We start from the raw sequence: 25518 nt of genomic DNA on the forward strand, positions 1-25518 counted from the left end.
CTCTGCCCCTCTCCCACTCACATTCACTTGCTCTCTCTCTCAAAATAGAAAAAAAGTAGGGGTGCCTGGGTGGCTCAGTCGGTTAAGTGTCTGACTTCAGCTCGGGTCATGATCTCACAGTTTATGGGTTTGAGCCTTGCATCAGGCTCTGTGCTGACCACTGGCTCAGAGCCTGGAGCCTGCTTTGGATTCTGTGTCTTTTTCTCTCTCTACCCCTCCCCTGTTCATACTCTGTCTCTCAAAAATAAATAAAATGCAAAAAAAATTAAAATTAAAAAAACATAAAAAAATATTTTATACCATAAGTTTCCATTAGCTTAACATTTGTACACTTTTCATTCATCCTATAGGAGTCACCTGTGACTCTACAGTGTATCTGCTTACTATGGCTTTTTAAAGGGATCTCATGAGGCGACTGGCTGGCTTAGTCTAGTAGAGCATTGCAACGCCTAATGTCAGGGTCATGAGTTTGAGTCCCATGTTGGGTGTGGAGATTACCTAACAAGTAAATAAAGTGGTCTAAAAAATCATTTACAGTGACATCTAGTGTTTGCAATGGTATGCTCATATTCCTAGGAATCAAGGATTAATGTTGAATTTACTTGCCTCCTTTATTTTTTTATTGGTTCTATCCATTTACTTTTATAAGCATCAAAAAACCCCCAGCTTTAACTGAGTTCATTGAAAGCAAACATATCCTACCCAAGCAAAATAAAATAAATTTAAAATAAAAGTAAATCAGTGAATATCATATAATGAAAGACTTTGTAGGAACTTATAGGTTACTTCACTGGAGAATGACTTTTGAGGAGTAAAACCTTGCCTTGTATTTGGGTATATATAGTATTTATATGTCTGTTGTACATTCCTGTCCCATCTGTAAAGACTATAAGGCATTTAAGATAAGGACTAGGTCTCACATAACTCTAAATACAATCCTTATAAATAAATTCATTAATTCTTGGCATTTGCTTACTTGGTAGAATATATAAATATACATTACAGAATTGCCTTTTGAGTAATTGTTTATTTAAATAGTTCACTAATCTTTGTACTTTGTTACTTTGTTCAAGGTATCTAGCAGAGTAGAAAAAGATTACAGTGATCTTTTTGATGGAGATGATACAAATAATGCTGGTGATTTTCTAAGTGACAATGCAGTCGAGACTCCTTTTTCAAAAAGAATTATAAATGATGACGAAGAGGATGATGACCTCATGCTGGCTTCAGGTTGTCCTAGACAGCGAAGTCACATTCTAGAAGATGATGAAAACTCAGTTGGTATGTATTGACTTTGTGGATGTGATGATCCATCCTGTCAATTAGCATTTTCCAATTTTTTTTAATTAAAACTATTATTTGAAGTCATTATTAAATTTGTAGAATGTAGCTAATGCAGTGTGTAGAGGGAAGCATATAGTATTAAGTACTTATGTTTAAGAAGATTTCTAGGGCGCCTGGGTGGCTCAGTCGGTTAAGCCTCCGATTTCAGCTCAGGTCAGATCTCACATTCGTGGGTTTGAGCCCCGCTTCGGGCTCTGTGCTGACAGCTAGCTCAGAGTCGAGCCTGCTTCCGGTTCTGTGTCTCCTTCTCTCTCGGCCCCTCCCCCTCTCATGCTCTGTCTTTCTCTGCATCAAAAATAAATAAAACATTAAAAAAATAATAAAATAAAATAAAGAAGATTTCAAATCAGTTATATAAGCTGTTATATAAAGTTATATAAAGCTTTGCTTTAGCAAATTAGAAACAGAAACAGAAGAGATTAACTCCAAACTAGTGGAAGAAAGGAAATAAAAAACATAATTCAGTGATATTGACAACCAAAAACTAAAGAAAGCCAGTGAAACTAAAAGCTAGTTCTTTGAAAAGATTAGTAAGAATTTTAAATGTTTATTATGACCAGAAAGAAAGAGAAGGCACAAATGACTAATATAAATAATGAAAGGGGTATATCACCACTAGGTCCTATACACCTGTACTGTCCAGTATGGTGGCCACTAAGCCATCTGTGGCTGTTGAGCACTTGAGATATTGCTAGTTCAAAATGAGATGTATTATAAGTATAAAATGCAAACAGATTTTGAAGGCAGTATGAAAAAAGGAATGTAAAATATTTTAGTCATTTTTTTACATTGAATACATGTCAAAATTATACTTTAATACAGTACAGTATTGAAACTAAATCTTTTTTATTATTTAAAATATACCCTAAAAATTTTAAATTATATCTATAATTCCTATTTCTGTAAGATAGCACTGCTATTTAAAAAAAAAAAGTTTTAATGTCTTTTATTTATTTTTTGAGAGATAGAGACAGTGTGAGCAGGGGAGGGTCAGAGAGAGAGAGGGAGACACAGAATCTGAAGCAGGCTCTAGGCTCTGAGCTAGCTGTCAGCACAGAGCCTGACGCAGGGCTCGAACCCACAAACTGTGAGATCATAAACTGAGCCGAAGCTGGACACCTAACCAACTGAGCCACCCAGGTGCCCCAGCACTGCTATTAACAAAACAATAATAGAATAGTATGAACAACTTTGTGCCCATAAATATAACAACTTAGATAAAATGGACAAATTCTTTGAAAGATACAAACTACTAAGCTAACTCAAGAAGAAATAGGGGCGCTTGGGTGGCTTAGTCCGTTAACTGTCCAACTTCAGCTCGGGTCATGCATGATTGCAGGGTTAATGAGTTCAGCCCCATATTGGGCTCTCTGCTGTCAGCACAGAGCCCCCTTCAGATCCTCTGTCTCCTTATCTCTCTGACTCTCCCCTATTCATGTGTTTGCTCTTTTTGTCAAAAACAAATGAACACTAAAAATTTTTTAAATAAAAAGTAACACAAATAATATAGTACCTATTAAAGAAATTGAGATTACAGTAAAAAAGACTTCAAATAAAGTGCTAAAATAGCACATTCAAACATTGTCAAGTAAAATGCTAAATACCATTTTATGGTTCTAAATTGTACTACATTTAAATATTTAAATCATATAGGGTGTTTTTTTTTTTTCAATATTTTATTGTCAAGTTGTTTTCCAATCATATAGGGTTTTATAGGACTGGAGTCCTTAAATATTTGGTCTCAAGAGTTTATTACATTCTTAAGAACTTTTGAGGACCCCAAAGAGAATTATTTATGGAGTTTATGTACTGTTATTTACCATGTTAGGAGTTAAAACAGATTTTAAATAGATTCATTTACTTTTTAAATTCTTATTTATTATTTATGTAGTCTGTAAACAACATTTCAAATGAAAAATTTAACAAGAAAAGTAGCATTATGGAACTCTTCAAAATTTATTCCATGTCTGGAATAGAAGTAACTGGATCCTATCATGCTTCAGAATTCAGTCTACTGCCATATGCATTGTTTTGCTTAACGTTTTTGAAGAATATTCAGGCTCAACACAAACGTGTAGTTTGAAAAGGGAGTATTTCAATAGCCTGTTGAAATAATTATGAATATTCTTCTTTGCTACTGTACCAGAACTCAACAAGTGATTGTTTCATAAAGCTTATTTGCAGTGTGGAATCTAAAAACTCTCCAGTGAACTTTCCAACTGTATTATATTAAGATCCATTGCTCTGACTTGATTGCATCTTTTAGTTTACCATGTTTGATTTTGAAATATAGGCATTGGTAATTTAGAAAATACTGGTTCACAAGAATCAAGTTTTCTGATTCGTGCTTGGAAACTCAAATTTTATCATTGGCAACAGATCCTGTCAGTTATTTTTTTTTTCGTAAAAAAACTTTTTTTTACATTTATTTATATTTGAGAAACAGAATGAGACAATGTGTGAGTAGGGGAGGGGCAGATAGAGAAAGAGACACAGACTCTGAAGCAGGCTCCAGGCTCTGAGCTGTCAGCACAGAGTCCCACGCGGGGTCTGAACCCATGAACTGTGAAATCATAACCTGAGCTGAAGTTGGGTGCTCAACCAACTGAGCCACCGAGGTGCCCCTGTCAGTTTTTTTTTTTTTAATTTTTTTAATGTTTTATTTATTTTTGATACAGAGAGAGACAGAGCATGAGAGGGGGAGGGGCAGAGAGAGAAGGAGACACAGAACCAGAAGCAGGCTCCAGGCTCTCAGCTAGCTGTCAGCACAGAGCCTGATGCGGGACTCGAACCCACAAATGTGAGATCTGACCTGAGCCGAAGCCGGAGGCTTAACCGACTGAGCCACCCAGGCGCCCGGTTATTTTTCTTTTTAAAAAAAACTTTTTAAAAATGTTTTATTTATTTTTGAGATGAGAGACCGTGCATGAGAAGGGGAGGGACAGACAGACAGGGAGACACAGAATCCGAAGCTGGCTCCAGACTCTGAGCTGTCAGCACAGAGCCCGAGGCGGGGCTTGAACCCAAGAACGTGAGATCATGACCTGAGCTGAAGTTGGAGGCCCAACTGACTGAGCCGCCCAGGTGCCCCTAGTTATTTTTCTTAAATGACCAGCCTAGTTAGTTATTTTCAATAAAAGGCTTACCCAATACCAAAGTCTGCATAACCATACTATATCTGGTATTCTTTCAAGTAAAAATGGTGTTCATGTAAAAATCAACTAGTTCAGCTTACAAATCAGTTGTGCAAATGCTTTCTTTTTTTGTTGAGACAGACATTGCAATTTTTCATGAACACTTCCCATTTTAGCACAGGGAACATTTTTTTTTAAATCTGTGCAAAGATTATGATTTAATAGAATTGATATTTTTACTGCAGTTGAGTGGTGGTTAACCATGAGTCAAGTACTAATATAGATTGGTGCCCCTGCCTGGATTTATGTCACAGAACCAGCAGTTTTACCTTCCACTGTTTTTGTACCTTCACTGTAAATGTTAACACAGTGGAGAAGGCAGATAGAAAGTTAGTATTATTAAGTATGAATGGAAAAAGTTATTTGCATTTTATAATGCTTTTTTAAGGTCATTGGTATTTATGATTCTCTAATTCTAATTCTTTGTTTTCTAGATGTCACAATGTTAAAAACTGGTTCAAACCTTCTCAAGGAGGAGGAGGAAGATGATCAGGCAGACAACATTCATAATCTACCACTTGTAACATCCCAAAGGCCATTTTATGATGGGCCGATGCCAACTCCTCGGCAAAAGCCATTCCAGTCAGGTTCTACACCTGTGCATCTCACTCATAGGTTCATGGTAAGCCTTGGATCCACATTTCACTTTAAAATAGTTTTGTATTATTCCTTTGCCTTTAAGCATTTTATCTCACTGTAGTTAATTCTGTTTGGTAAAAAAAATAGTTACAAAACCTTGATTAACTGGCCTGCCTCACTTTGATACAGAATTTTGTGGTTGATTTTTTTTTATGGTAAATTCAGTTTTAATCTTATTCCTACCTTATTATTCAAAATTGTGTTAAATAAAGTTCTGCTTTGCAAAGTGACATAATGAACATAAGTTAATATGACTGTATATCTTGCAATACCTCTTGGCTATATTTATAAACTTTATTTCTCATATTAACTACTCATATAGTAGTTTATACTGATTCTAAAACACTTGTGAGATGGTTTTTAGAAATATATTAGAAAGTGATAAGTGCTATGGGAAAAAAAAAACTATCTGCCTCTTTTCTCCAACCATCCCACTGGATTGTAAACTCCAGAAAGATAAGAGATGTTTCTATTTTGCTTATTGATAGCACTTAGACCTAGGTATCAGGTGCCTGGGTGGGTCAGTTGGTTAAGCGTCCAGCCTTGGGTCAGGTCACGTCTCATGGTTCTATTTGTGGGTTCAAGCCCTGCATAGGGCTCCATGCTGACAGTGTGGAAACCTGCTTGGGATTCTCTCTCTTCCCTTCTTTCTCTCTACCCCTCCCCAACTTGCACTTTCTCTCTTTCTCAAAAATAAATGAACTTAAAAAAAAAAAGAGCAAGGTATGGCATAGTAGGCATTAAGAATATATTTCTAAAATGGATGAATGAATATAATAGGTTTTTAAGTTTGAGAGTTAAAAAGTTTAATATTTTTATTTGAAGTTTCCACTTGAGAACTTTGTTGGGTATTGGCCTGCCATAAATTTGCATGTAAATATTAAAGTTTATGTTTTATTTTAATAAGACTTTTAATTGCTGTCAGTAATCATTATCAAGTAATAGGTCTTAATTTTTTATTGTCAATTTGTTTTATTTATAGTTATTTGTGGTAGAGGAAAGAAAACACTAGGGTCTAGTGTGAGCCTATAGTGTACAGAGTAGAAGATAAGTTTTCTAAATGGTATCAATTTATGTTGCCTTAAAAATATATATTTATTCCTATAATATAAGCCAGTTAGTTGGAACAGGAAAATATGCTGTCATTTATATCTGTATTTATAAGTAAATATAGTTTTGAAATGTTTTTTTTTTTCAGGAATTTAAACATGGTTCAAAATTGTATTTTTTATGGTGGTAGTGTAGTTTTTAAAATATCAAATGGAATACTCCATTTGCTAATAAATAAGTATGTGTCTTCTCATGAAAAGAGTAGATACTGTAGTCCTGATGTCACTACTCTTACTTGAAACTATTTAAAGGTAGATGAGCTATGGTTGTTCCCATAACTTAAATTTCGATACAGACTGAATTATAATATTTATTAATTGGTACTACTTTAGTCTGCTGATCCTAGGACCTTTGATTTTTCTCAGGCTTGTATTTAACCTTAATGCTTGTAGGTATGGAACTCTGTTGGAATTATTCGCTGCTATAATGATGAACAAGACAATGCCATAGATGTGGAGTTCCATGATACCTCCATACACCATGCAACACATTTATCAAATACTTTGAATTACACAGTAGCAGATCTTTCCCATGAAGCTATTTTGTTGGCATGCGAAAGCACTGATGAACTAGCAAGGTAAATTCGAGATTTTTAGGAAGAATTTGTCACTGCTGAATTGTTACAGAAGAGTGATTCATATATAAAACCTCAGAACATGTCTGTTTTTGCCTAATTGTCCCCTCATTTACATTCTCTTACAAATGAAGATGACATGACAGTTTGTAATTGCAAGAGAAATGGAACTATTTTTTATATTGTTACTGTGTTTTACTAGTATTATAAGAATAACATATATCAATTGTAAACAAACACACTTAAGCGGTACAGAATTTTTAGGAAAAAAAGTCTCCCCAGAATTCTGTCAGACATAACCACTGTTAACAGTTTGATGTGTATCCTTCTAGATTTCCTTTTATATAAACCCTTGTCCCCCTTTTAAATTTACTTTATTAGTATATTTATGTACAATAAAATGTACCCATTTTAGGTGTACAGTTTGATGAGTTTAACAAATGTATGTATATTCTGATAACTACTGTCACAATCAAAAAAAAGTTTTTATTTAAGATTTTATTTTTAAGGAATTCCCTCTACCCAGTGTAGTGCTTGAACCCACAACCCCAAGACCAAGTGTAATATGCTATACCAACTGAGATAGCCAGGTGCCTCTCAAATTATTTTTTATCACCCAAAATGTTTTCATATCCCTTGACAGTTAATCCAGTACTAGCCTTGGACGGTTGCTCGCTTGAGTTGGTTTGTTGTTTGTCAATACAGATTAGATTTGAAACTTCTTTTTAAAAAAAAAGGAAGGGAGGAGAATATTTGGGAAGATAGATAAAAAAATTATGATGGAGAAGCAGTAGATGCTGAATCCATATTTTTTTAAGGAAGAAAAAATATTTTTACTTAACTTTGTTATCTCTGCCAGATTCCCCTCTCCTGATTTCTTTTCTTCAGCTGATTGTAGTGCTTATATACTTGATCATAGATTTTTACTAACTCTGAGGTGATTTGAAATTAAAATCTTTGATTGGATACATTAGCTTCTTGGTGCTCAAAGAGTAATTCACAAATTAGGGGCCTGGGTCTCCTGGAAGCTTGTTGAAAACAGAATCTCAGACCCTGCTCCAGACTTTCTAAATCAGAATCTGCATTTTAATGAGCTCTATGGGTGATTGAGTATGCACTAGAGTCTGAGAAACACATTTTAACATTTTAATTGGTTTCCTAATTTACACATTGTAAAATCCACTCTATACTTCATTATTGAATTAAATCAGTTTACTAATAGAAACCACTGTTGACTCCATGTCTCTTACTCAGAATCTTAATAATTAGAACATTTATTTCCATGTGCAATTTTTATTTCAGTTATCTTTTACTTTGTTTTCCTGGATATAATATTTCACAGCTAAGTACAATGTTACTTTTCATTTTAAAATTGAATTTAAAATTACTCTTCAGTAAATCAGTACTGCCTCTGGTTTCAAATACTGTAGTACCTGCATTCCTGAGTTTAACCTAAATAGCTTTCGTGTATGTGTGTATATATATATAAATAGCAGTATAAATATAAATAAATATATATATAAAGAAGAAAAACTGATAACATTATCAGATTGTTAGCAGTGGTTGGTCATCTAGCTGGTGGGATTATATGTGATTGTTTTTCCTTTCTTCCTTTGTTTTCCTGTATTAATTTTTTTTTTGCAGTGGAAGAACTGTTGTCTAACATTTTGATGTTTCTTCCCTTTTTAAAAATTTAGTTGTGATTTTTCTGTATTTGCAACCTAGGATCATACTCTGCAGATTTTAGTCTGCCTGTTTTCATTTATGTTGTGAGCATTTTCCTTATTCTTAAATATTCTTCAGTAATGTGACTATTAATGGTTTTAATTCAGTCCATTTTCAGGATATATCATAAATATTTTAAAGCTATTTTTGTACTATTTGTTTAATAGAAAAATTAACTATTTGGTTTTATCACTGGGTGTCATGTAGCTTTATATATATATATGTATATATATATAAAATACCAAATATGGAAGTTTGATTATTTCTCTCTTATTTTAATTTATAGCAAGCTTCACTGCCTGCACTTTAGTTCTTGGGATTCAAGCAAAGAGTGGATAGTAGACATGCCTCAGAATGAAGATATTGAAGCCATATGTCTTGGTCTGGGATGGGCAGCTGCTGCCACTAGTGCCTTGCTCCTTCGGTTGTTCACTATTGGAGGTGTTCAAAAAGAGGTCTTCAGTCTTCCTGGGCCTGTAGTATCAATGGCAGGATATGGAGAACAGCTTTTCATTGTTTATCATAGAGGTAGATTTTTTTTTCTAGTCTTTTATGGTCTTGCCATGACTGGAAGTAAAATGAAAATTACTTGAACTTTTATTCTCTTTCTCTTACTTTGTTTTGGATTATATACATCCTTTTGCATTCATTTTAGAAGTTGAATCAGTGTAACCTTTGAATGTACAGAATTTTGTTGTACTCACTAGTAGGAATGAAAATATTTTATTTATAGAAAAACTATTGTAGAAAGAATTGCAAGGTAGAGCTTAGTTAGTTGCTTCCATGTCTCTATCTCACAATTTTCAGAGTTTAAATGCCTCAAAAAAAAATAATTTCCAGTGTGCAAGACCAAGACACTTTGAATATGACTAAAAAGTTGCTACTTTCTTTTCCTCACCTCGTACTATGTCTTCAGTCCACACTCTATGTGAAGACTGATTTTATCAAGGTTATTGATATGGGGCACCTGGCTGGTTCAGTAGGTAGAGCATGGACCTTGATCTCAGGGCCATGAGTCGAAGCCCCATGTTGGGTCCAGAGCTTACTTTAAAAAAACAAAAAACAAAAAAACCCGAAGATTATTGATAATCCTTTTATGCTTATTTTTTTGGTAATTCCATCAGAAGCACTTTCTTTTTTTAAAAATTGTAATTCCAGTATAGTTACAATAGTGTCTTATAAGTTTCAAGTGTGCAATATAGTAATTCAGTAATTCCATACATCACCCAGTGCTCATCATGACAAATGGACTCCTTAATCCCTATCACCTATTTTACCCATTCTCCACCCAACACTTTGTTTTCTTGGATTCTGTGACATCACTCCTGATGTTTTTCTTACTGATAACTCCTTCAGCTCTTCCCTGGCTGCTCCTATGCCAGCCTCTTAGCTGGAGTGCTCCAGGACTCTGTTACCGCCTCTCTTCTCTAATACCCTCATTAGATGAGGAGGGTTCAGTGTTTTGACTGCTTAGTCCTAGTAAGAAATATGCTCTGTTTTGTTAATCTATACCTATCTGTATAGATTATACATGGACAAATATAGTCTCATGGACAATATTTACTCTGCAGTTTTCTTTAAATGTTGTTTGCAACTTTAAATCTATTTCAGGACTTGTGGCTCATAAAGGCAGTTTGAGAAACTACCTTAGGTTATGCCTTCAAGGCGTATGGCTTTAAATACATCTGTACATCCATGACTTATAAATTAATATCACCAGTCCTGCCCTCTCCTTGCGTCTACAGACTTACATATCCAGCAGCCACTTCAAATCTCTTGGTAGAGTTTTGATATGCATTTCAAACTTGGTCATGATAAAACTTATGGGGTTTTTATTTTTATTTTTTCCCTTCCACCTTGCCTTTTACTTGTTTTCCCCCATCTGAGTAAATAGCATAATATTAATCCAGCCACTCAAGGCAGAAATGTAAGAGTTATAATGGATTTTTCTTTTCCCTCACCCCCTACATCAACCCCATCATGACAGTTCTATGGAATAATATATTCCAAACCCTCTCTTTTCATCTCCTCCACTGAAACCCCAGTTCAGCCCAGATGTCTCCTTTTGTACTGCTGTAGTAGCCCCATAACTAGCTTGTCGGCTTCAATTCTTGCCTTCCACAGTCCATTGTCCACATGGCAATCTAAGTGATGTTTTAAAAACATAAAATCAGAACGCATCCCTCTTCTCAAATTCCTCTGACATTCCATTGCTTTAGAATAAAAATCCAACTTTTCATCACAGCCAGCAGGGGATCCTATGTGATCTGACCTTTGCTTGCCTCTTCAGCCTCATCTCTTGCCACTTTTTCTTGTTACTCATTCTAGCCATACTAGCTTCTTTGCATCTTCAAATTTACCAAGTTTGTCCCTATCTTAGGACCTTTTCATTAGCTGTTCCTTCTGTTTACCAGAGTAGCAGTCCTCCTGACCTTTGGATGGCTGGCTCCGGCTTGCCTTTTTAAAAAGTTTTTTTCTAATGTTCTTGAGAGGGAGAGAGACAGCTCAAGCAGGGGAGGGGCAGAGAGAGAGACACACAGAAACTGAAGCAGGCTTCTGTGCTGTCAGCACAGAGCCTGATGCAGCGCTCAAACTCCCAAACCATGAGAACATGACCTGACGCTTAACTGACTGAGCCACCCAGGTGCCCCTCCAACTTGCAATTTATGTCTCAGCTACATTTCACTTTCTCAAAGAGGCCACCTTTGAATGTCTAATCTAAAATAACCATTCAGTCTAACACTCTGTATCACATTATTATTTTGACTCTTTGGAGACACTTAGCATTTTTTTATTTTTAAAAATTAGTCTTCTCTTACCTGAATATGAATTTCATGAGAACAATGTGACTTTGTCTTCTTTACCATTGTAGCCCCAATACCTGGCATGTAGTAAACTCTTGTAACTATTTCTTGACTGAGTAAATTACCTCTTAATACCACTTTATATAAATAATCCATGTAATATAGTATTCTAATACCTAGATGGTATGTCAGGTGGGTTATCCATAAAAAGTAGAGCTAGTTAATCTAAAAATATCACAAAATCAATTCAAGTCACAGAAAGTACTGTAGACTACATTATAGCTAAATAACCTTTGATACCTGATTTATATTTACATTTTCTCACTAGGTACAGGATTTGATGGTGATCAGTGCCTTGGAGTTCAACTGTTAGAGTTGGGGAAAAAGAAAAAGCAAATTTTACACGGTGATCCTCTTCCTCTTACGAGGAAATCCTACCTAGTGTGGGTTGGATTTTCAGCTGAAGGCAAGATAAAAATTTCAATAATTCTTTTACATTGATTACATATTAAAATGATAATATTTTGGTTATATTGGATTTAATAAATCTGTTCTTAAAATTCACCTTTTCCATTTCCTCATGTGACACTAAGAAATTAGAAATCACCCTTATAGACTCATTTATTAGTCGCTTCTAACTAATGATGGTTTGAAATACCTTATTTTAAGGCACCTGTTAGCCCTGTCTCCTAGCTAAAATATTATTTCTATTGAAGATTCATGGCCTTCATTTATATTATTGGAAACTCCATTTTGTCTTTTACATTTCTGAACAGAGAGGGAGAGAGGCAAACCATAAGAGAGACTCTTAGATACAGAGAGCAAACTGAGGATTGATGGAGGGGTCAGGGAGACGGGAAGATGGGTGATGGGCATTGAGGAGGGCACTTGTTGGGATGAGCACCGGGTGTTGTGTGTAAGCGATGAGTCACAGGAATCTACCCCCAAAACCAAGAGCACACTGTATATACTGTATCTTAGCCAATTTGACAATAAATTGCATTAAACATCAACCATTTCTGGAAGTGCTTTCTAGTGGGATATTATCATTTATGTTCTAATCATGTGACCATTAATAACTTCCATTAGTAATTTCCCCAGTTACTAATCAGATCTAGACTTAAGGGTAACTGCTGCTTGTAGAGCAAGAAGTGTGTGAAGTCACAGATAAGAACAGGGATAATTAGGGAATATGCCCTGCACTCCCTGAGATGGGGGCAGAGTAAGTGGGAAACAGAGCTGCTTACCTAGGAGTTGGGGAACACAACAATGATAAGGCCAAGAAAGAGCAAGAGGAAGAAGAGTACTAAAGACAGATTTCTCTACATCATCATGGTGGATTAGGTTCTGGTTGTTTTTCCAAGTCTTTCATAACCAGCAAAACTTCAGATTCAGGTTTAATATTTTTACTGAAATTGGCTTTTAAAAATACTGCTATGTTCCAGCAGGTGGCATAGTTCTCACTGAAACTATCAGCTTTTTCTCTTGAGTAAATTTTAGTCCTATGTCAGGCAGGTTTTTTTCTTTCATTCAATTAGATCTTTTTTTGTGTGTGGTTCATGAAGTTTTGTGGGAAATAATCTTGAAATATTCACCTTGTTTTGTTTTTTGCTTTTGAACTGAAAGTTGAACCATTGGTATGTACTTTTGAAATCGAACTTATTTGACAAATATGTAGCTATGTCTACAAGTGATTTCTTTTTCTTTCGGTGTATAGGTACCCCCTGTTATGTGGATTCAGAAGGCATTGTTCGAATGCTTAACAGAGGGCTTGGTAATACATGGACTCCCGTGTGTAATACAAGAGAACACTGCAAAGGAAAATCAGATCACTACTGGGTGGTTGGTATCCATGAAAATCCCCAGCAACTGAGGTGAGCTATTACAAAATGCTTAGTTGATTGTTTTTTAAAAAGTACTTTGAACTTTTTTGTTTTCTATTCTTCTTTTTTCACGTTTTATTTAGTTTTAAAAGAGAGAGACAGCGTGATGTTTTGTATTCTTTAAAGATTTTTTTTTTTTGGTTTTTCACCTTAGTTTATTTATTTGTTTTCCATATTTACCAAATCAGATATTTGTTTATATTCATTTTGAAGTTTTCAACTGATTGCTTGACCTAAAACTTAAACTAAATAGAAATTAAGTTTATTAGTGTGACTATAGTAGTATTTCAGCCAGATGGGAGAGTTCTGGTTGACTATGGCATTTCATCTTTTATTGCAGCTTTTTATTTTATTATTTTTTTTATTAATGTTTATTTATTTGAAACAGCACATACAAGCAAGGGAGGGGCAAAGAAAGGGGTGACAGAGAATTGGAAGCAGGCTTTGCAGTATCAGCACAAAGCCAGACATGGACTGTAATTCACAAACTGTGAGAACATGACTGAGCCACCCTGGCACCCCTCTGCCTTTTAGTTTAAACTATGATTCAGAATTGAATAAGTTAGTGGCTTTTAGAGATTTTTATAAGGCTCAATTCTTGTCACCAGGGAGAGAACTAGTAGAAATGTAGTAGTTGACTCCTAGTGTAAACCTTTCAGTCCGTATAGTCCCTATTCAGTATTGTTTTAGATATTTTGCTCTTTTGACACCTGATGCCTTTTTGGTCTAAACAATTGGCAGGAACATTGTGTACGTACTTGGTGAACAAAGGTTTCTGCTTTCATAGAGCTTATAGACTGATTGGGGAGACAGATAACAGAAGCAAGTAAATGTTAACTAGTGCTTGAGATAAATACCATAAACTAGTCTGAGCAGACCCATGGTGGAGAATAACGGAAGGACGCATTCTAGGTAGCATGGTCACATAAGACTCTTCATAGGGGTAGTATTTAAAATGAGACTTGAGGCCAGGAAGTCTGTGAGGAAATAATGAAGTGACAAATGATCATTGCAGAATAGACAGCATGTATAAGTCCTCAGAACAGAAAGAATTAAAGGATGTAAATGTGAATAGCATATAAGAAAAGGACTGGGAGGAGGCATAATCTCAGTAAGTTAGACACAGGTTGAATTATAGACCATATAGAGAAGTTAATATTTTATTTGAAGTTGTGTCATGGAACCATTCAAGGGTTTTGTCTAGGGAATGATATAATCTGATTTATACTATAAAAAGAAAAATATATGTGGCAAATGGATTGGCTGAGGTAAGATTGAAAATAGGAAAACCAGTTTTCACCCAGGCAATTTATCCTACTTTCTGGGGATGTTTGGAGATGTGAGAAAGGTGGGGTATTAATTTTAACCATCACAATGATTAGGGGTTATCCTGACATTTAGAGAACTGGGGCCAGAGCTGTTGAATGTCCTGCAGCTGTCGAGTTGGCCCTGCTCAACTACAGATTGTCCTCCCAAATGCTATCAGTGCCTTCATTGAGAAACACCAAGGAGGATTTTGCAGTCATCTAACAGAGCTATAAGTCTGGCTGGAACTAGTGTGGAGGGCAGCATAAATTATGGGAACCAAATCTGAGATAGAAACAGTAGGATTGGGGCGCCTGGACAGTTCAGTCCGTTAAATGTCGGACTCTTGATTTTGGCTCAGGTCATGATCTTTCGGTTCATGAGTTCAGGCCCCATATTGGGCTCTATGCTGACAGTGCAGAACCCACTTGTGATTCTCTCTGTCCCCCTCTCTCTCTGCTGATCCCCTCTGCATTCTTTCTCTCTCAAAATAAATAAATAAACTTAAAAAAAGAAAGAAACAGGATTTTCTGGTAGATTGGGGCTTTGTAGTGTTGGAGAAGACTCAATAATGACACCCATATTTCCAATTAAAGCAACTAGATGGAGAGTCATACCATACCATTTATAGAAATAAGAGAGATAAAAATGATTTCTTTCTTGGCTGTGTTAACTTTGAAATGCTTGCAAAATGTCCAAATGGAGATATCAAGAAGATATGAGAATATATGATTCTAAGATATAAATTTGGGAGTCAACAGAATATAGAAAGTATTTTTTAATGTTTTTTATTTATATTTGAGACAGACAGACAGACAGACAATGTGAACAGGGGAGGGTCAGAGAGAGGGAGACAGAATCAGAAGACAGGCTCCAGGCTTTGAGCTGTCAGTACAGAGCCTGATGCAGGGTTCAAACCCACGAACCGTGAGGTCATGACCTGATTTTGGTTCAGTTCATGATCTTATGGTTGTGAGAGCGTGGAGTCTTCTTGGCATTCTGTCTCTCCCTCTCTCCCTCTACCCCTTCCTCACTTACACATGTGTGTTCTATCAAAATAAGTAAATAAACATTAAAAAAAGAAAAGAAAGAAATCCAACATTTAGAGTTCAGATACTGGAAGACATAGCTTTTGAATAAGGAAAAGGACTGTTAGATAAGTAAGGGAAAAGTCATTTGAGGAGGGTCATATCACAAAGGTTGTAAGTGGAGACTGTTTCAAGAAAGGCAGGAATCAGGGAAATAAAAATGGCTCTTGAATATATAAAAAGATGATGTCAAATAAGATAAATACAAATCAAAACTAAAATTCTATTTTTACTTATCAAATGAAAATCTGAAAATTTGATAACATTCTTGGTGAGGCTATGGAAAATAATCACGTTTGTAATTGCTGATGGGGGTATAAATTGGTTATAATTCCTGTGGAAGACAGTTTTTTAAGAACTACCAGAATTAGAAATGCATATGCTCTTTGATCCAATAATTCTGCTTTGGGATTTGTCCGGAAGACGTACTGATACTTGTTATTTAGAGTGTGATCCATAGAGCATCAGCATCACCAAAGAAATGCCGAATCTCAGGCATTAGAAATGTTATTAGAAATGCCAAATCTCAGGCATCACTTCAGACCTACTGAATCACAACCCGAATTTTAACAAGATCTTCAGGTGACTCATGTGTACATTAAAGTTTAGGAAGTACTGCTGCTAGCACATGTGGGAATGATACATATGAAAGATTTTCTACATTGTAAGATTGTTGATATTGACAAAAGATTGGAAGCCTATATTTCCTTTAGTAGAAGAATAGGGAAATAATGTACAGCCATACATTAGAATGCTATGTAGGGGTACTTGGGTGGCTCAGTTGGTTAAGTGTCCAACTTTGGCTCAGGTCATGATCTCATGGTTCGTGAGTTCAAGCCCCACATCGGGCTTTGTGCTGACAGCTCAGAGCCTGGAGTCTGCTTCAGTTTCTGTGTTTCCCTGTCTCTCTCTTCCTCCCCTGTTCATGCTTTGCCTCTCTTTCTCTCTCTTTCTCTCTCTCTCAAAAATAAACATTAAAAAAAAATTAGAATACTATGTAGATTTTTTTTAATGGTGAAGCAGATCATTTATGTGATAAGGGATGTGTATCAGAGCATATAAAGAACTCTTGTAATTCAAAAAAAGCCAACTCAATTAAAAAATACGCAAAGTATTTGAATAGACACTTCTCAAAAGAAAATACACACATGGCTAATAAGCACATAAAAACATATTTAGCATCATAAGTTATGGAAATGAAATCAAAACCACAAAGATACCACTTCATACCACAAAAATACCACTTCATACCTACTAGACATATCATCCAAATGATGGAAAGTTCTTTTGAGCATCTGGAGAAATTGCTAGGTGGGATATAAACCGGTTCAGTTTGGCAGTGCCTCAGGTGGTTAAACATAGAGTTACCATAGGACCTAGCTGTTTAACTCCTAGGGATATAATTAAAAGAATTTAAAACGTCATTTGAATCAGTATAAAACACCTGCTTTTAATTATGAATATGAGTAATTACTAATCTGTGGAAGTATCACTCCTGCCTCCTCCATTTGAAACAGACTTGAGTTTAGCAAAAATTGTTTTTATTGTTTGCACTGAAGATTTTTTTTCATGATTACTGCTGGTTAATATGTAACAGAGTTTACTCATTTGCTACTGTCTAATTTGCTTTCTATAAACATCAACTTTCCTTTTCTTTTTAAAGCTCTTAAGAATTATTTAACATGCCTGAAAACAAAAATTTTTTTGAGTTCATTTAACAAGGATTTGTTATAGTACTGACTATATGTGCTATACTACACAAAGGTAAATAAGGCCAGTAGCCAGGAAGTATTGCCTGGTAAAATCATTGTCAACCCCTGAGTAAATGCTCAAAACAAATTGTGAACAAAGTCTCCTCCATGAAACCAACAACACAAAGCAAAATTCATTGCTGAGGGCCCAAGTTTCTCCAGTGTGATATGTTTTCAACTCTTTCTTTAATAAGAGGAAAAGTTGTATGATTTATTTGAAAAAGAATTGAAATAATTTTGTCTTCTTAGTAAACTGCAATTTATTTTTTCACATTTTCTCCTTCAATAGGTTTAACCACATAGTTTCCAGGAAGCTTATTCACTGTAGGCAAAAGCCACCAAATTAGCAGTCAGATGAGTTTATCTTTCCTCTTCTTCCATGAAAGGGATATTTAATGGATAACAGGTCTTTTTACTTCAAATCTAAAAGGACAAGAAATGTGAATTAGTACTCTGCTTTGATATAAATGTGGCTTTAAAAAACTATTAATAAAATGCTGTTTTTTTAGTGATAAACTCTTACTATTACTAAAGCAGTAAAGTATTTGAGCTATAAAATGTTTTTACACAAGAAACTAAGTTTTTTTTATAGAAAAACTGGAAAGGCATCAAGATCACTCCCAGTGTTCTTTCTGATTTTGTCAATAAATATGTATGTAATTGGATTTATCCCTTCTGAATGTACATGCTCTTTTTCATTTTGCATGACTAATAAACTGGCTTTTGTGGATGACAATTGCCACAAGAGATTTCTCAAACTCGAGGTATTCACACTGCCACCTTATACTGTGTGGTGAAAACCACGATTTATATGAAATCATGAAAGTGGAGGAAGAAGAAATGAGATTGTATGCTTAAAAATATTGGGGGGTGCCTGGGTGACTCAGTTGAGCATCCAGCTTCTGCTCAGGTCATGATCTCACAGTTCACAAGTTCGAGGCCAGCATCGGGCTCTGTGCTGACAGCTCAGAACCCGGAGCTTGCTTCAGATTCTGTGTCTCTCTCTCTCTGCCCCTCTCTAGTTTGTACTCTGTCTTTCTGTCTCTCAAAAATAAATTAAAACTTTAAAAAATAAATAAGAAAAAAAACACAAAAATATTAGAACTCTAAAAACATATTTGTGTTTTTATTGTGTGGTTACAAAAAGAACTTGTGTTCAAATCTCACTAGGAAGGGGACTGTGTAGTTCGAAAAAGATTCCTATGTTTTGCCATTATTTAATTTTTAACTATTCTAGTGGGCATTTGATAATATGAGAAGATATTTATGAAAAAAAGATTTAAACTCACAGGCCCAATTTCTACTTAGTATTTCCCTTTAAGAAAGTCATGACTTTAAGCTATGACTAAAAGACTATACTATAAATTAAATGGATGGTTATTAGTAAGCATTGAACATTGTACTGTATCTTAAAATGATTAAAATTAGAAGGTTTGTCCAAGATAGTTACAGTGTGTAGGCATGGTTTTCTTATAAATAACTTGGTATACATAAGTTGAAAGAATATTCAGTATGCATATATCATTCTGTGATTAATGAATGCCTTTTAATTAATAAGTTGCATTAATATTCATCCTGAGGGGCATCTTTAAATACTTTACATGTCCTAGTCAGAAAAGGTTTAGACAACATTCTTGCCCACTGAGCTATTTATACCACATAAGGCAACCTTTGATTTAGCAGAGCAGGTATATATTTTAACCTTTTTAATGATACTGGATTTTCTACTTCACTCTCACCAATATCTAGTTATAGACACTTATCTGTATTGGACATTTCACCATCTTTTTCTCTTGACACTTTTTTACTAGCAGTGCCAAGTATTTCTAGACTGACCAAAGTGAATATGCTTCATCAGTATTTTATCTTGGATGATCTGTTTTATAATGTGAATCCCATGACAGCTATTTATGGCACAGCTTCTGATTTTAAAAACAGGCAGTTTGCTAAGGAATAGCTGATGAAAGCCTATTTCACTTTTTTTTTTTTTAAGTTTCTTTATTATTTTGAGAGCGAGAGTGAGGGTAGGAGCAGAGAGAGGGAAGAATCCCAGGCAGGCTTCACACTGTCGGTGTAAATCCCAGTGTGGGCCTCAAACTCAAACTGCGAGATCATGACCTGAACCAGAATCAAGAGTTGGATGCTTAACTGAGCCACCAAGGTGGCTATTTCAGTTTAAATGATTGTTTAATAAAGCTGATAATGAAGAGGGATTTTTGAAATTCTTGAAATGCATAGGGAGGGATTAATTTTTATACCTTCTCTGGCCTGAAGGACTTTATTTTTTAAGTTTATTTATTTTGAGAGAGAGAGAGAGAACAAGCAGTGGAGGAGAAAGAGAATGCAGGCTTAGTGCTGTCAGCGCAAATCTGGGATACAAAACTTGAACTCATGAACTGCAAGATCATGACCTGAGCCAAAACCAACAGTTGTACACTTAACCTACTGAGCCATCCAGTACCCCTAAAGTGCTTTTTTTTTTTTTTAAAGAGTAACTTGTATATTATTAAGCCAGCTATTGGGGTAATTTTATTCCAAGTTATTGGCTTTTGGAAATTTTATGTTTTAGCAGTTTTTATGATCTTGGAGGAAATTTTTGTGGTGAGACTTTTTCTTTACTGACAGGTGCATTCCTTGCAAAGGTTCTCGGTTTCCTCCCACCCTTCCACGCCCTGCTATAGCTATATTATCGTTTAAGCTTCCTTATTGTCAGACTGCAACAGAGAAAGGACAAATGGAGGTATGTGGAAATCTTACCTGGACACTCTGAATTTGATAATACATTGCCTGTGATATAGACACTTAAAAATTACTCTGATGGCCAGTGTTGACTACTCATTACTTTATAATTAAATAATTAGTTGTAGCAGAGAGGGAAGATGACTGCTTTTGATCACCAGGGTAACTGATTGCCATCAACTCCTTCGAGGGATTTTGTCTATGCGATGACTGAGTATGATCATCAGGGCCTCACTAGGGTAAGGCACTCACTGTCCGAGTTGGGCTGAGTGCCTGAGAGGTTTGGTCTCCATAAATTTTGTGTCCTGGGCACCAGGCTTGCCTCACTCTGGTCCTAACCTTGTGCCATCAACAGTCATTTGAAATCTTGTACTCTAACCAAGAAGTACATCAGTCTCTTAAAAAAAGTTTAACAAGTTCTCTGAGCATTAACTATGATAGCTAAGAAACTATTTAAAATACTATATTCCCTTTTTTTAAGGACAGAAGATAAAGTCAAGCTTTGGTATTAAAATTGGAATTATAAAATAAACTATAGAAAGAATATTTCAAAAAATGTCTTATTCAGAAACTGTTATCTTAGGATAAATATTTAACACTTGCCTAATATTAAGCTGATAGTTTTCTCTAAGTAGTTTTTTCCCTTTTGTAGGAACAATATTGGCGTTCTGTTATATTTCACAGTCACCTTGATTATTTAGCTAAAAATGGTTATGAATATGAAGAAGGTACTAAAAATCAAGCAATAAAAGAACAACAGGAACTTCTAATGAAAATGCTTGCGGTGAGTAAAATAAATATACTAGAAAAATTAAAGTGACACTTTTCTTTAGATTGGATTTCTTAAAAGTATGATTTGGCACTAAGTTCCACAACCTCAAAACCTTTATTAATTTTTTAAAGATTTTAATTCAGGTATAACTAACAGTGTTATGTTAGTTTCAGATGTACATTACAGTGATTGGGCAATTCTCTACTCAGTTCTGATTCCCAGTTGATGTTGCAGTTAAAATATTTAAAACATTACCTTGTAACTAAGATCACAGTAGATAAGTGTGCTTTTAATCCCCTTCATCTATTTCACCCTTCTGCCTGCTCACAGCCCTTTTGGTAACCATCTATTTGTTCTCTATAGTTAAGAGTCTGTTTGTTTTAATGTTTATTTTTAAGAGAGAGAGCATGTGCATGCAAGTGGGGGAAGGGCAGAGAAAGAGGGAGAGAGAATCCCAAGCAGGCTCTGCACTGTGAGCAGTGAGTCTGATGTGGATCTGGAATTCAAAAATGGTTAAGATCGTGACCAAGCCAAAGTCAGGTGCTTAACTGATTGAACCACCCACATGCCCCAAGTGTGTGTATGTATGTGTGTGTGTGTCTCTTTTTCCTGTTTGTTTTGTTTCTTCTTTTGTTTTTATTGTTTTTTTATTTTTGAGAGAGAGAGCAAGCAGGGAGGGGTAGCAAGAGAGGGAGATAGAGGATCTGAAGCAGGCTTTGTGCTGGCAGAAGAGAGCCTGACACAGGGCTCTAACTCACCAACCACAAGATCATGGCCTGAGCTGAAGTCGGATAACCAACTGAGCCACCTAGACATCCCTGTTTGTTTTGTTTCTTAAATTCTACATGTGAGTGAAATCATACAGTCTTTGTTTTTCTCTGATTTATTTCACTTAGGATTATACTCTCTAGATACATCCATGTTGCAAATGATAAGATTTCATTCTTTATTATCACTAATATTCCATTGTGCATACTATGGAATACTATATCTTTATTCATTCATCTAATGATGGAAACTTGAGTTACTTACGTAATTTGGCTATTATAAATAATGCTGTGGTAAACATAAAGATGCATATATTTTTCAGAATTAGTGCTTTTTGGTGGTGTCTGGGTGCTCAGTCAGTTAAGCATCTGGCTTCTGATATTGGCTCAGGTCATGCTCACATGATTCACGGGATCGAGCCCTGCATCTGTGCTAATAGCACAGAGCCTGCTTGGGATTCTCTCTCCTCTCTGCCCCCCCCCTCAAAATAAATAAACATAAAAAGAAAATTTCTATAGAATTAGTGTTTTTTTATTCTTTGGGTAAATACCCAATAGTGGAATTACTGAGTTATATGGAAATTCTATTTTTAATTTTTTGAGGAACCTTCATACTATTTTCCACAATGGCTGCACCAGTTTGCATTCCCACCAACAGGGCTCGAGCACGCCTTCCAGTTCTTAAGTGGCATCCGGTAGTTTTTCTCTTCCTTAAAAGTTCCGTTTCCCAGTTTATACTGCAGTTAAAATATTTAAAATGTTACCTATAACTAAGATCATAGGCAGAAATAAACTGCGCTGGTGCTATGTCCCTTTTTGCTTTTGCTCACTGGTCTGTGTTTTAACAGGTAGTCCAGGTATTCTGATGTTTAATAAAATGTGTGAACTGGCTCTAGCTCCTGCAACAAAGTAGAGTGAGTGTGGGCTTTTAGACCTCCATGGCTGAGCAATCTTAAAAACTTTGATAAGGCTTTTAGATATGCTTGCCTTTTGTCCTCTCTTAAGCATTTGTGTGATGAAAGTCTGTCTATAGCCAGTAACCAGGTTTCATGCCCTGGATATTTTAAGTCTATTTATCTCTAGAGAGAAATATAAAGTACATATATTTTGCATCCTCACTTGAGATTGGTTTATGGTAGGAAGTATAACCTAATTTCTTTGTTCATTTTGCACCTGCCCCTTGAGGACAGTGATCAGGTCTCCTTTACCACTGTATGCTGGGTGCTTATATGATGAGTAATACATAGTAGACTTCAGTATTCCTTGAGAGAGTAAATGATCCAGACTTTTCATTTTAAAGTTGAGGGAAAATGGTTCTGAGGGAAAAGTGGTGTCTTAAGACCACAGAGCTAATTATAACTCCAGTCTCCAAAAGGTGCTATTCACTACTGTCACCACTATACAGTACTGCCTTGAGTTTAGTATTAAAGGAATTTAATTAGCTTATTGTAGAGTAAGTTTTATTTCTTTTATAAAACGTCATTTGTGGAACTAGTAACCTTTTCGTACAACAAATGTAAGGAAATAATGTTTGGTTTATTTACCATTTGTCATTAAAGGAACTTTTCTATTTCTAGTTTCCATTAAAGGAACACTGGGACAGGGGCGCCTGGGTGGCTCAGTCGGTTAAGCCTCCGACTTCGGCTCAGGTCAGATCTCACACGTGTGGGTTCGAGCCCCGCGTCAGGCTCTGTGCTGACAGCTAGCTCAGAGCCTGGAGCCTGCTTCCTGTTCTGTGTCTCCTTCTCTCTCTCTGCCCCTCCCCCTCTCATGCTCTGTCTCTCTTTGTATCAAAAAGTTTAAAAAAATAAATAAATAAAGGAACACTGGGACAGTGTTCTTAGTAGGGTATCAGTAGCTTGAGGACTGGTCAGTTCTGAAGCTTTCCTGTCCCCGTGGCAAGTGCCTGAACTTTAACCTCATAACTATAAGAACCATACTACATTTTTTCATTTTCTTTTTTTTTAATTTTTTTTAATGTTTTATTGATTTTTAGAGAGATATTTAGAGAGAGAAGCAGCATGAGCAGGGGAGGGGCAGAGAGAGAGAGACAGACAGACAGAATCTGAAGACAGGCTCCAGGCTCTGAGCTAGCTGTCAGTACAGAGCCCAACGCGGGGCTCAAACCCATGAACCGTGAGATCATGACCTGAGCCAAAGCCGGATGCTTAACCGACTGAGCAACCCAGGCGCCCCCATTTTTCCATTGTCAAAGGCCCCCTGAGGCAGAGTACTACCCTGATTAGGAAGTATTGTTTATAGAATAGTGATAGTAGAAAACTTGAAAAGGACATGCAGGTGACTATCTAAAGCTTCTGTGCTGCATCAGATATGGGATGTCTGAGTAACAAAATAATCCTTTTACTCTATGAATTATGAGACCCTTAGCCTTTGAAGTACTAATTTTCCTTACATATTACCTTAGTTGCCTGACTTTGAGTTGTCAAAATTCATACCAAAAGAAGAATAGTCAAGTGTTTTCAAAGATGTTAAATGAATGACCTTTGTTTTATATTGTTGTGTATAAAAAAAATAGAGCAAGAAAAAGGAAGTTGTTAATTTGTAAGTTGTATAACTATTTCTATTTCTGGTAGTTGGAGATTCATAGACAATCACACTTAAAAATGAGTGGATAATTCTACTCCCCCTCCCACCCCCACCCAAATTCACTTAGTAGTATTTGTGTGCCAGTTCCAGACAAAGTAATAACTAATCAATCATTTATAATTTATTCCTTGTTTGAATTTGCTACCCTATTTGATGAGGGCAGGATGAGGGTGGGTGGGCAGCAAAACAAGTTTAAGGAAACCACATTTGAATTTTAAAGGAAAATCTTCCTTTGCAATTAATAGCTTGAAATCACAGGTCTTATTTCACTGAATCTAAGCTCCTACTGATTGTAAGATTCACTATTATTTTATTTATTTATGCCAAAAAAAATGCTGCAAACTCTGACCCACCATCAGTTGTAAGATGCTTTCTACTTTGAGGGATGCTAAAATGAGTAAAAACTATGCATCTGAAAAACAGTGAGATACATTATCTAGGAAACTGTTTTCTCAGTATTACTAGTAGTATCATTCTCTTATTTTTAAAAAGTTTTGCTTGATGTGATTTTCTTTTTTTTCCATTTTGGGTTAGCTTTCTTGTAAACTGGAGCGGGAATTTCGTTGTGTGGAACTTGCTGATTTAATGACTCAAAATGCTGTGAATTTAGCCATTAAATATGCTTCTCGTTCCCGGAGATTAATATTGGCCCAAAGACTTAGTGAACTGGCTGTAGAGAAGGCAGCAGAATTGGCCGCAACTCGGGTGGAAGAAGAGGAAGAGGATGATTTCAGAAAAGAGCTGAATGCTGGGTAAGAAATAATCAGTTGTTTAAATTTTTCTTTACCATTCTGAAAATTTATTTGGTCTTTGCGTAGCTCTTTACTGAATAATATTATTGTCTCTTAGTTACAGTAATACTGCTACAGAGTGGAGCCAGCCAACGCTCAGAAACAAAGATGAAGAAGATGAGGAGGACACTGGAGAAGCTGATGATAAAGAGGAAAAACCAGAAATACACAAGCATGGTAAGATCCATTTTTAAAGCAATTTAAAGATGAGAAATGTAGTATTTGGTGGCTTTTCCCATTTTACTTGGATGAGGAAATTGAATCCCTGTACTTTGTCAAGACATCTTTGCTGATTGTTGATTATAGAGAGTAACTTTATCTCCCCATTTACATTGCATTGTTTTTTATCTTAATTATAGAACAGAATCCATTTTTCAAAAATGCAAATTCCTCTGATGTGGCAGCTATTAAGTCAGGTAAGAAAT

The 25518-nt window shown here is 35.7% G+C and overlaps 1 protein-coding gene and 1 long non-coding RNA gene across 6 annotated transcripts in view; one reads left to right on the forward strand and one right to left on the reverse strand.

The window, feature by feature from the left end:
• WDHD1 (WD repeat and HMG-box DNA binding protein 1) overlaps window positions 1-25518 on the forward strand; it is a 156031-nt gene that overhangs the window by 119841 nt on the left and 10672 nt on the right. For 2 of the 4 annotated variants that reach the window (XM_029950311.1, XM_029950312.1), the window contains exons 14-24: window positions 1074-1281; window positions 4973-5160; window positions 6680-6864; window positions 8873-9114; window positions 11719-11856; window positions 13108-13264; window positions 20043-20157; window positions 20809-20940; window positions 24837-25054; window positions 25152-25270; window positions 25453-25509. In XM_029950311.1, the coding sequence (XP_029806171.1) occupies window positions 1074-1281; window positions 4973-5160; window positions 6680-6864; window positions 8873-9114; window positions 11719-11856; window positions 13108-13264; window positions 20043-20157; window positions 20809-20940; window positions 24837-25054; window positions 25152-25270; window positions 25453-25509 (1759 nt within the window). The remainder of the gene's footprint in view (window positions 1-1073; window positions 1282-4972; window positions 5161-6679; window positions 6865-8872; window positions 9115-11718; window positions 11857-13107; window positions 13265-20042; window positions 20158-20808; window positions 20941-24836; window positions 25055-25151; window positions 25271-25452; window positions 25510-25518) is intronic. The other 2 variants (XM_029950313.1, XM_029950314.1) reach the window with 2 other exon arrangements.
• LOC115300785 overlaps window positions 17252-25518 on the reverse strand; it is a 57595-nt gene continuing 49328 nt past the window's right edge. For both annotated transcript variants that reach the window (XR_003912842.1, XR_003912841.1), the window contains exon 3: window positions 17252-17840. This is a non-coding gene — a long non-coding RNA (uncharacterized LOC115300785). The remainder of the gene's footprint in view (window positions 17841-25518) is intronic.

Source organism: Suricata suricatta, chromosome 9 (genome assembly GCF_006229205.1).
Source record: "Suricata suricatta isolate VVHF042 chromosome 9, meerkat_22Aug2017_6uvM2_HiC, whole genome shotgun sequence".
In the NCBI taxonomy this organism is placed as follows: Eukaryota; Metazoa; Chordata; class Mammalia; order Carnivora; family Herpestidae; genus Suricata; species Suricata suricatta.